This window comes from Phragmites australis, chromosome 3 (assembly GCF_958298935.1).
Source record: "Phragmites australis chromosome 3, lpPhrAust1.1, whole genome shotgun sequence".
Taxonomy (NCBI): Eukaryota; Viridiplantae; Streptophyta; class Magnoliopsida; order Poales; family Poaceae; genus Phragmites; species Phragmites australis.
The window spans coordinates 17,528,771-17,540,169 of NC_084923.1; the positions used below are offsets into that span (position 1 = coordinate 17,528,771).

The 11,399-nt window shown below is 41.1% G+C and overlaps 1 protein-coding gene across 2 annotated transcripts; it reads right to left on the minus strand.

The window, feature by feature from the left end:
- Nucleotides 1–3,341: 3,341 nt before the first annotated feature.
- Nucleotides 3,342–10,746, minus strand: LOC133912474 (sucrose synthase 4). Of its 2 annotated transcripts, XM_062355227.1 has the most exons (15): nucleotides 10,427–10,746; nucleotides 10,215–10,341; nucleotides 9,968–10,119; nucleotides 9,084–9,276; nucleotides 8,871–8,989; nucleotides 6,611–6,827; nucleotides 6,419–6,514; nucleotides 6,056–6,229; nucleotides 5,560–5,676; nucleotides 5,321–5,487; nucleotides 4,931–5,155; nucleotides 4,338–4,659; nucleotides 3,993–4,237; nucleotides 3,759–3,897; nucleotides 3,342–3,581 (listed from the first exon to the last, which is right to left on the minus strand). In XM_062355227.1, exons 1-15 carry the CDS (start codon nucleotides 10,732–10,734, stop codon nucleotides 3,543–3,545), a joined length of 2,640 nt encoding a protein of 879 aa, XP_062211211.1. In that variant the 5' UTR covers nucleotides 10,735–10,746; the 3' UTR covers nucleotides 3,342–3,542. The 2 variants fall into 2 exon arrangements, with proteins under 2 accessions (XP_062211211.1, XP_062211212.1); XM_062355228.1 differs by lacking the exons at nucleotides 9,968–10,119; nucleotides 10,215–10,341; nucleotides 10,427–10,746 and adding an exon at nucleotides 9,375–9,915.
- Nucleotides 10,747–11,399: the final 653 nt, after the last annotated feature.

Below are 11,399 nucleotides of genomic sequence, written 5' to 3' on the forward strand. Positions count from 1 at the left end.
TCCACGCATGACCAAGTATGCATGGACATTGTCTAGTTTCAAAAACTTCTTATCATTCCTGCAATCGCAGCATTAAAAATATATTTCTATTTTACCATGATCTTTCATATCCGTCAAAGTAGCACTCATGAAATACTTCACCTCGCTCAGGTACTCCGGACAAATCTAGGTCTCAAGGTACATCTAATTTCTATCCGTCATCTATAATGAAAAAAACATACATTCTTCATTAACAATTACCTTAATTAGGTGATTAAGCATGCGATTCAAAATTATATAGAATAACACTAGATCTGTGGCATGAAACGGTAGATCGGATAAATCTAGTATCAAATCTAACATAAATACAACTTACTTTTACTAAGATTTGGATAAAGCAAAATGATCGATTACAACTTAAAGTACAAAAAATCAAGATTAAATAGGGGTTAGAGGAGGAAGAAAGGAGAGATGTAAACCTTCAAAGATCTAGCAATAATTCAAACTTTAAATCAACAAGATATTGAAGTGTCTCTGGTGAAACCGAATAAAATCGCCAGATCTACTGTGCGCGCAGTAAGGTTGAGTCTGTTCTGCACACACACTAGCTGGCTAGCTCTTATAACAAAGCTAAGTTATCAATGACGGGTCGAAATATAACCCGTCACCCATACCCGTTATAAGTAACAGTTCGTAACATGATCTGTCACTTATGACTGCTACAGAGAGACTCGTCACTTATGACTGCTACAGAGATATCCGTCACTTATGACTGGTGCAGGAAGACCTGTTACTTATGACCAGTTAATAAGTGACGGGTCATAACATGACTTGTTACTCATGACTGGTGCAGGGAGACCCGTCATTTATGATTAGTGCAGGAAGACTCGTCACTTATGACCAGTTAATAAGTGACGGGTATAATTATAACTCATCACCAATGTGATAAGTGATAGGTAATATTATGATTCATCATTGATAAGAAGTTATCAGTGATGAGTCAATATATAATCCCAATCTAAACTACATAAAAGCAATGGTTCGTATAATAACTCGTCACTAAATTATATCTTCTTTATCTGTTTTTTAACAGTGAATATGGACTTCTCAAAATACTAATTTACATAAGTCATATATCATTCCATTTTGGTCTTTAGTTAAGTTTTATGTCAACAGCTCCAGCTCCTACGAACTACTTCATATGTATTGCATCGACTGATGCATCAGAATGACTAATCAACATAATATATTAGGACTCGGGTATTATTAAAAGTAAATGATCTGAACTACCGGATCCCAACCGACGTAGCTGCTGGCTGATTGCAAGAAATGGAGGGTTTTCAAGTTTCCAATCCAACGGCATGGGCATGTGTATTGTTATCTGCTACCTCTATTCTCTTTTACTTGTCATTTAGAACATGTCTTTAACAAGCACATTTGACTATTACTTTTAATAACTATCTCTTAATAAAAATTAGATAATATCAAAATATTTTTCATGACAATTTATTACTATCATTTTCATATGTCAAATTCTAATATTTTTGTGTATATTAGTGATCAAATTTTCTAAAATTTGACTACAGACATTTTAGAACAATATCTATTTGAGAACAAATGGAGTAACTACTAATTCTAATAATATAGCACGCAACATTAATTTCATGGAGGACTCCGTATTTAAATTGTACCTTCATTATTATTTAGAATTGTCAAATAAGAATGATGCTAATAAATTTCTCATAAAGATAATTCTATGCCAATACGCTATGCCTTTCATGAATTTATCATATAAAAAACAATAGTTAAAACACATATTAGAGACTATTTCTATATCTCGAACGAAAAGTAAAGCAATCCGAAGGAAATAGGTCTCACCAAAGAGCGAAGACTTTTAATATAGCTGTGGAACGGACCAATTAGGATTAAATTATGGTTAAGAAAGCAAAATCACGTTCTTAAAGACATCCTGCCTCGTGAACAATGCCACCGTCAACGGCATCATTTAGAAAGGGGATAAATGCAAATCCCCCAAAAGTCACTTGGATTTTGACTTCCTCCTCAAAAGTTGTTTTTGTTGCAAAAGACCTCCCAAAGGTTTGATTTTATTGCAAAAACACCCCCAAAAATTCAATTTTTTTTTAAAAAAAATCACAACAAATTCTAAAAAAAACTAGAGACAATTATAAGACCTTTTGTGAAATTTATTTTCAAAAATAATATCCTTTGCATCATATTTCATGGAGAGTAAGTTTGAAAAAAAAAGAAAAACGTGCAACTCATTTATTAATTTGAGTTAAATGCATAGTTAATTATTTACTAATCCAAAAATCATGAAACAAAATTTTTTAGTCTTCTTACATGATCCTCTATCTTGTAAAAATACATGAAATCTTAAAATAGTTATTGTAACGTGCAGGATTGAGTAAATATGTTGCAAATAGATTAATTCATAACTAATTCATAACACCCCCAAAATTAGTGAAACCACTTTTATTAGTTTACTTAAACAATTATTTGTGTAGGAAAAATAATGGTAGATATGACAAAGTTAAAATAACATGAGTTAATAAATGAGCTGCACATTTTTCTTTTTTTTTCCAAACTTCCTCTCCATGAAATATGATGCAAAGGATATTATTTTTGAAAACAAATTTCACATAAGGTTTTAGAATTATCTCTAGTTTTTTTTAGAGTTTGTTTTATGATTTTTTTATTTTTTTTTGAATTTTTAGGGGGGTTTCAACAAAGTCAAACTTTGGGGGGGTTTTTTGCAACAAAACAATTTTTGAGGGGGAAAGTCAAAATCCAAGTGACTTTTGAGAGGGTCTTTGCAGTTTTCCCTTTAGAAAGACATCATCTGCTGGCTGCACCGTAAAAACCACCGGCTCTTCGGCGGGGCATTTCAGGATTTGCCACTTTTAACATCGAGTGGTAGGCAATTTGCCACCCGGGCCCAGTTTCATAGACTCAGGATGGCCCGCATGTCAACCTCTGCGAAAAATTTGCACCTGTTAAGGGTGGCAAATCCAGAAATTACCCCTCTTCGGCAGACGGGGCAAGAATCGAGAGGTCAGACTCCAGAGGGGCGTAAGGTGAAAGTAGAGCTATAGCTGGGACAAACCGACTGCAAGTGATGTTATTATCAACTGACGTGGCAGATCACCGTAGAATTTCATCAGGACCGTTGATTTTCTCAGGCTATGAGAAACAAGAGAATTAACATGGGTAGTGTTCACATATGGTAATGGCGTAGGATCCATATCTACTAGCAGCACGCCTTCGCCGTCAGCAGCACAAGCTTATATTCTTCTTACCTTGTAGATAAATTGCTGCCAACTGCTTATTATTTCACTAATAGCTTAAAAACCACAAAGAGCAACGGATTGCAGTTTGACATAAAAAAGAGCATCATCAAACATTACATAACCAAGATGTCCCACAAATTTAGTTACAGAGACAACAGGTTCAGTACCAGATAGACGGGCGCATATACACATTTTATTACCGTCCGGAGCACCTTACTCTGATAACATTCAGATTTTTCCCTGGGAAGGGAACAATTAGTGCGTCTCATCTATTGCAAGCGGCACGGTCTTCACCTGGATGTAGGCAAACCAGAAGCCAATCAAAATGCTTGTGTTACAAGGAAGAGTGATTTTGAGTAGATTTTTACTGAGCCTAATCTTGGGCAAATGGTCATACATCCAATTCTAACACGTAGCAACACAGTTTCGCTTTATATTCTGTGAGCAAACAAGGTTGAGAAAAGCGCATACCAGCTCACGAAACTTCAGTATGTAGAACATTTCAAGGTAACGCCTAGTCTCCCGCCTCTCAAGCTTCGAGACATACTTCCAGAAACCATAGACCCCAGCCAATGTCATCAGCCTCTCAGAGTATATCTTCCATGTGTACCTATACACCACAAGAAAAAAAAAGTATCACACAAGAGACCATGCCAAAGAGAAGGTATGCACCCATGCTAACGAAATAGGATTGACAGCACTGACTTTTCATATATGCGCTTAAGGCCAGCTTCAGATACTTGAACCCAGTGGCTGGGGTCTTGTTTGCATTGTTCGAAGAAATCAGCGATCAGATTAGCAGCCTGCTCAGGATGGTAAGGATCAATGTGGAAACCCGAGGTACCATGCTCTATAATCTCAGCAGGCCCTCCATGGAGTGTTGCAAAAGTAGGGAGTCCACAGGTCATGGCCTCCACAACAGTGAGACCAAATGCTTCATAAAAGGCTGGCTGCAGTTAATATGACAATTTTTAAGTCAGTATGCAAGCCACTTGGACAATCCCATGTGTCATCTATAGAACAACTAGGTTACAATTTAAAGCCATATACCTGTACAAAAGCACCACGAGTATCAGCTATGTAGCGATAGAGCTCACCATTACGAGCCCTGTTTGTCTGAGCAGAGATCCAACGGAACTGCCCGAACAAGTTATAGGTCTTAATAAGTTCATGCATCTTCTCTATCTCTGCAATTTCTTCTCTGTCCTTGGATTTTTTTACATCATTATACCCAGCAACGACAACAAGGTTTACTAGCTCTCTTAGCTTAGTGCTTTTAGCAAAAGCTTCAACCAGTCCCGTTATGTTCTTAACCCGGTCAAGTCTTGCCATGGAGAAGAGGATGGGTTTTGATCGGTCATCCAGATGCCCACTGCAAAGAGGAACAATTATCGTAATCGGAAATAATCAAAGAGTCACAACTCACATGTCACCACCATCTACAATCCCATTGAATAACAACCATGTCCAACGTGTATCGCATTATCCCACTCATGGCAAATAACATCTCAAAATGACAAAAAGTAGTACCATATCATCAACAGGGACTTCAGAGTTCAAATTAGAAGAGAATATTGCTGAAGACATCCAACTTAACTCCTAAAGTACCTCAAAAGAAAACCAAGATAACAGAAAGTACTCACATGTGTTCATCATTTTGCTCTGGGTCGTAAATTAAGTTTTCGATTGAACCATGAAGGGAAGTGAGCCGCTTGGCCTTTTCAGTGTGTGGAAAATATATGGACATGTCCGCTCCAGGAGAGACTATATTGAACTTCGGATCAAAAACATCAATCCCATGGACAACACGGTACAGGCCAGGAAGAGTAAAAGCAGTATGACTCTCGTACTGTCCAACAGTGTTTTTGCTGAGAAAGAGGAAAAGATAAGTAAGAGCATCTTCTAGGAAATGAAGGGTAGCTACTTAGCTAGTATCCATATGTGATCAGAGCCCACGCAAGATTAATTCATGAAAAGCATGGACAAGTCACAAAAGAAACTGCAACAGCCAATAAGGCAGAAGAGAAGAAAACCTTCCGGCAATTTCTTGGTATGTGCTTGTGATAATAAAATCAGCATTGTTCATAGATATTATATCAGCAGTGAACTGACAAGAGAAATGGTACTTCTCATCAAACTTCTTCCAGTATATGTCTGAATCAGGATATTTAGTCTTTTCCAGAGCATGAGCAATATTGCACTGCAAGGAATATGCTGATACAATTAGTAAAGAAACAAGAGCAAGACCTCAAGTATAATTAAAAAGGCATACCTGGGTAATCCCCATCTTGTAAGATAGCAACGACGCCACATGATTTCCATCGCTGTAGTTTCCAATTATGAAGTCTGGAGTGCCCTGTAATTCTGCAGCAATTTCACCAGAAGCATCCTGTATAAAATAAAAGCATTACTGCATTTATCAAATGAAAAATATAAACACTATACTAAAGTAGAAATTGTCAGGTAAGACTAAATAAAAATTGATACGCAGAGAATTGCACATATTAATGTTTTTGGAAAGGAAACTGGTCCTCAGTTTTTTATTGCTTTACATAAGTAATTCCACTAGAAATAATTTGGATTTAGCCCAGGCCCTTTCCTCAATATGTACCAAGAGTGATATCCTACCTAATAATTCACAATTTACATTATGCTGTGCAAGTCACTAGGTACTTTCCTCGGGGCTTTTTTCATCAGAACAAGACAACTCAGGGCCATCTCAGGATTTAGTTACAAGGTAAGAAGCATGAGGAACCAATAATAATCACCTCAGCAAATTTCTCCAAGTATGGCCACACATCAAATCTTGATATCCACTTCTTGAGTATACCATTTTCATTTCTGAAGGGAACTCTTAATATGTAAGTATGCTGTGTTCCACTTATTCTCTCAAGCCGCTGATTGCATGATGTCCCTTTTGCATCTGGTATCAGCCGAGTAACCTTAACCACATAAGAAAAACAAATGAATAAATGATTACTAGTGCTCCTTTTCCCTGTGAAAGAGCCAAACTGTAAGAGCACATGAAAACAAGAATTGCTCAGCAGAACAAAGCAACTCAGCATGTACTGAGAGAACATACCATCCTAATAGAGGCCAAATTGTAAGAAGTAAAATAAAAATGAACTTACAATGAGAATTTTAGGGGTAACATCGAGCCCTTGTTTCTTTAACCGAAGAACCATCTCATTCTCTAATGCACGAACTTGGTCCAGTATATAGACAACCTGGACAGCAGCAAAGTAAACTCATGACATGACATGCAGTTAAGGGTGGCGAAAAGACTGATCTATTTAACATCACAGTCCATGTCCTCAATTTACCTGTCCTCCTGTGTCTGGCAAGCCTAATACATTAGCTTGACCGAAGTATCCATGAGGGGATACTACAACAACATTAAAGATCATGGGGATCCTCCCCAAGAATGTCTCCAGTGTTGATGGATCAGGCGCTTGAAGAATATCCAGAAGGAGATGAATCATTTCTAAAACATGTTCAGCTGTATCACCCCAACCTTTCTCCAAGCCCCATTCTTGAAATCTGAATGTTAGAAAAAAAATGATATCCATCATCCGTCAAAGCTAACTATTCTTTTAGAACGTGACTTATGTTAGAAACGTTGAATTTTATTATATACCAAAAAATTGATATTATACACTGAGAAATCAAGTTGAAATGTGTCTTGGTTTTCTTGTGATGAGTGATTGACATTGTCATTTATTTGGTTTGATAATATTCGGTTTTGCATGAGCTTTGATGTGATTTGAATTGATTTGAGATTTCATTTGAGCATAATGATTATGGATTAATTGGAATTGGAGTTGGAGATATGTGTTTGCTTGTCTCATGGTGTGCAGGTGATAGATTCAACTTGGCGGTCGACGGCGGGATGATCGAGGTCAAGCGGAATGCTTGGTGCCAGATGATCAAGGAGGCCGGGCAGAGTCAAGGGTGATCCTAACTGAACACGTGGAGGTCAAGCAAAGCATTGAAGGCGGATGGAGACGGCGTGTTGACAAAGTCAAGCGAAGGGGATGCTGGTGCAAATGACAAGGCAGCTCGAGGGATCAGGAACGGGATAGACTTACCGTAGTCAGGATCGCATGACGGAGTACATGCGTCGACATCGAAGCGCTTGCTTAAGGTGTAAAGTAAGACGGTGAGTCACGCTTTGAGAAGCGTGCAGGCGGTTTCACAGTTTTGCCTCAAAACCATAGGAGGACTGAAGGAGTATGTGGCACCATCACGAAGCTTGCGTCGAGACGAAGCTAAATCGTGAAGACGTCGCGGCCGTCCGATGAATGGAGAAGAAAATAGACCAAAATACCCTCGGTGGTAGGTAGGAGTGCACAAAAAGAGAAAGGTATTTTGGGAAAAAGCTAGGAAACTTAAGGTCCAAGTTTTCTAGACCTATAAATAGAGGGATAGGGTTAGAGAGAGCTTTGAACCAGCCACTTGAGCTCCCTTGTGCTACTTATTTAAGAGCCTTAGAGCTAGGATTTTAGAGGAGAGAATGATGAGTGCTTAGCCTATGTAATAGGTGAGAGTTTTGATAGATAAATCTTTGTAATCCGTCTAAAATAGGTCTGACCTCTTTGAGTAATTAAGTTTATGTTTTTGCATATGTTTGAATTCCCCTCCTTCTAGTTTTTCTCTATTGGTTCCCTTGCAAGTTTACAAGTTTTTCAGTTTTCGATTTTGATTTTCGTTTTGGTTTTTAGACTGAAATTTCAGCATCTTGGAGTGTATGTTTATAGGTCTTGAGTACTCTTGCCTCTAGATCATCAACTTGGAGAGGTTTCTTGTCGGAGATCTTTTCTTTGAGCTGCAGTTTTTCATCTTTGCAGGGTTGTTTTTCTTGATGCTAGTGGCTTAAACACTCACATACTCATGTATTTGAGCGGGTCTTAAGTCCCCTTGCCACTAGACTATCATCTTGGAGGATAACCTTGTCCGGTGTCCATCTTCTCTAGGTTCTTTGAAAGTTGCGAGTTTTTGTGCACAAAGACACATGGAATAATCTTGAATGGAACCTATGGTTCATATTCCATCTGTGGAGTCATATTGCTATGGAACTAATCTTATTGCTTTATCTCTCTAATTCTTTTGCTTCCGTTTGAGCGTTTTGAGGTGCGTTGGGTGAGAAATAGGAAAAGACCATCTATTGCGAAAGAAATTTGCTGAGACGCCTATTCACCCTCCTCTAGTCGTCATTCTCGTTCCTACATACACCAATCCGGTAAAGATACACATGCAAAGCCTGGTCAATGGCGTGCCAACATGACCAGCATACAATGCTTACACAACCTCAACTAAATGTCTGTTTAAAAGAATTAGTTATGTAAATATGAACATGAACTTGTATTTATCGAAAGTAGTCATCCTCCAAAAGGCCATTTCTAGATGGGCTTCGAGAAACTTAAAAACCTATTCCAAATTGAAAGCTAAAAACAATCTGCCACCGGGAAATGCAGGGTTTATTCAGAAACTCAAAAGTAGACACTACCAAAAAATATACCAAACAACTTCCTTTCACTGCTGCAAAAAAGTATCATTAAGCTCAATATGATAGGACAAACTTACTGATAAGCAAATTGTGAGTATGGTGTGTCAGCTGGGAGCTTTGACAACTTCTCCTCAGCTTTTGTCAGCACAGACTGAAGCCTCCCTAAGCTCTGTATCCTATCGTTTAGCATCATCACCTATAATCACACATGTGTATTTCAATATCAACACCATATATAGCATTAGACCAAACTTTGTCCCCAAAAACTCCATAGCTGTAGCAGAACTCACATGCCCCTTGTGCCGGTGACCACGGAGGAAGTCTAGCAGGGGCTCCAGGCAATCTCTGTTGTGGAACATGATCGAAGACAAGTGCCTGTTGAGAAATTGCACGCCATTTCCAATAGATGATGACCGATTCGGGCGTGGGACTGAGACATTGAATGGTTCGAAGTCAAGCTCGAGAACGTATGGATCGTTGTGCCTGCCATTTTTAATACAGTTTAAAGTGACTAGAATACTCAAAACAGGGCCACTTAAGATGCTTTCACGACGAAATGACAACCAAATATCGAGACAAACCAGGATAAGAGTGCACAAAATATGCTAATTATATCAGGGAGATCTCCAAGCCAAAGCACTGGACTGTAGAAAAGAGTAACCATGAAAGCTACTAACTTCTACCAACCTATTGCATACATCAATCTAGAAAACAATATAGTCAGAAAGTTATCAATAGATTCCTCAAACATGTATATTAACTTAAAAAAAAAAGGTGTACAAAATTTGCCATGTTTACCACTCAATTGGAGCGCCAACATGACTGCGCGCCAAGAAGCACAGCCGCACAGAGCTTATCAACCGATCAACGAATCAGAAAACAGTTTATTACTGCTCCAATCCAAGTCAATTCCGTGATGTGTCCCCCTCCGAAACCACGATTAACCGCCCATTAGTGCATATCATCACCATCCTCCCACCAAATTTCACCGGCAGCGGGGAGCAAATCGAGCAGCAAGTAGTGACCCATGAGACGCGAAAACCCCAAGCCAGCGAACCACTAAAGCTAAACCCCTCACTGGATAAGACCCTAAATTAAACCAACCACCACAAATTCCCGCGAAAGCAAAGCAGAGGACAGGGACAGGGGGGGGGGGGGGGCAAGCAGCACATACTGGCCGTCGACGAGCTCCTCCTTGAAGCAGAGGTACTCCGAGACGGTGAGCTGCTCGACGCTGAGCTCGTGCACGTTTACGCGGACGTACTCCCACACCCCCGGCCGCGGCCGCACCGCGATGGCCACGAACGGTGGCAGCACGATGGCCTCCTGCGGAGCGGAAATTCAAGCACGGTACAACACGAAGAAGCTCAGCACATCCTCCACAACAACAAAAAAAAACATCGCGATGTGCGGCGGCGCACCTGCGCGGAGCAGAGGACGTCGAGGAAGGGGCCCTCGACGAGGGCGCGGCCGCCGGAGCCCTGGACCTCGTCGAGCGCGGCGAGGATGTGGTGCGGCTGAAGGATGCACTTCCCCTTGTTCACGTACCTGCCGCAGCAGCGGAAGCCGAAATAATCAGAAGCCGGCAAGAAATGATCGGGGCGGGCGGCGGGCGGCGCGCGGCGGTGCTTACTTGGAAAGGAGGGCGACGAGCTCGTTGCGGTGCTCGTGGAGGGTGTCCTCGACTCGATCGCGGATGCTCGGGGCGCGGTCCAGCTTCGGGGCGGACATGGCTGCCGGCTCGCTCGTGCTCGCTCCCGCGGCCGCGAGCGTGCTCAACTGTGGTGTGGTGTGGTGCGGTGGTGGCGGTGGTGAGGGAGGCGAGAAACAGAAGATGCCCAACTTTATAAGATGCACGCGGCGTTCTGTGGACGCGTAGCCGGGGTGGGCCCCGTGCGACGGGCAAATGCCGCCACTGCGCGGCGAGGCCCTCGCGAACATGGGGCCCCGCACGTCAGTGGATCTAGGACAGCGCACGGGGCCCCCCGTACGCGGGTCCCGCTTGTCAGTCGATCTAGTGACAGCCCTCTCTGCGTGAGCGTGACTTGGGATGCGACGAGGCAACGGTAGCGTGGCGTCTAGAAAGAACGTTAGCTGTGCCTCGATGACGGGTGGTCCCGTGACGGTAGGATATAGTTCTTATCAAACTTAATTTATTTTTTGTTAAACTTAATTAGGTGGATGATTTTTTAGTTAATTTTTTTAGTTTTGGATCGATCTAATGATATAAATATAAAACTTGACGGCAGCTTGCAGGGCTGGCATGTAAGTGTTTCGAAAGAAATCTGGAATGCTAGGTTCGCATAGAGAAGATGGCAAAAGCGCGCCACCTTTCTCTTCTCCGTGACCGACGAGCGGGCCCCACTCCGAAGTAGCTTTGATTAGTGCAGATAACTATCTACACGAACCTCCAGCTCGGCGCCTGGGTCCGTGGCAAACCGAAGTTAAGAAGTCGAAGCCACGAGATGGTTCCGTTCCCCTTTTCTTTGTCATGGGCTTTTACTACCTAGCCATCACGTCGAATCGTATATCACTGGCTTGATTTGGCCTATTAGGTCCTCTTCTTTCAAGGATGCGGTCAATTAGATCTCAATATGTTAGGAAGG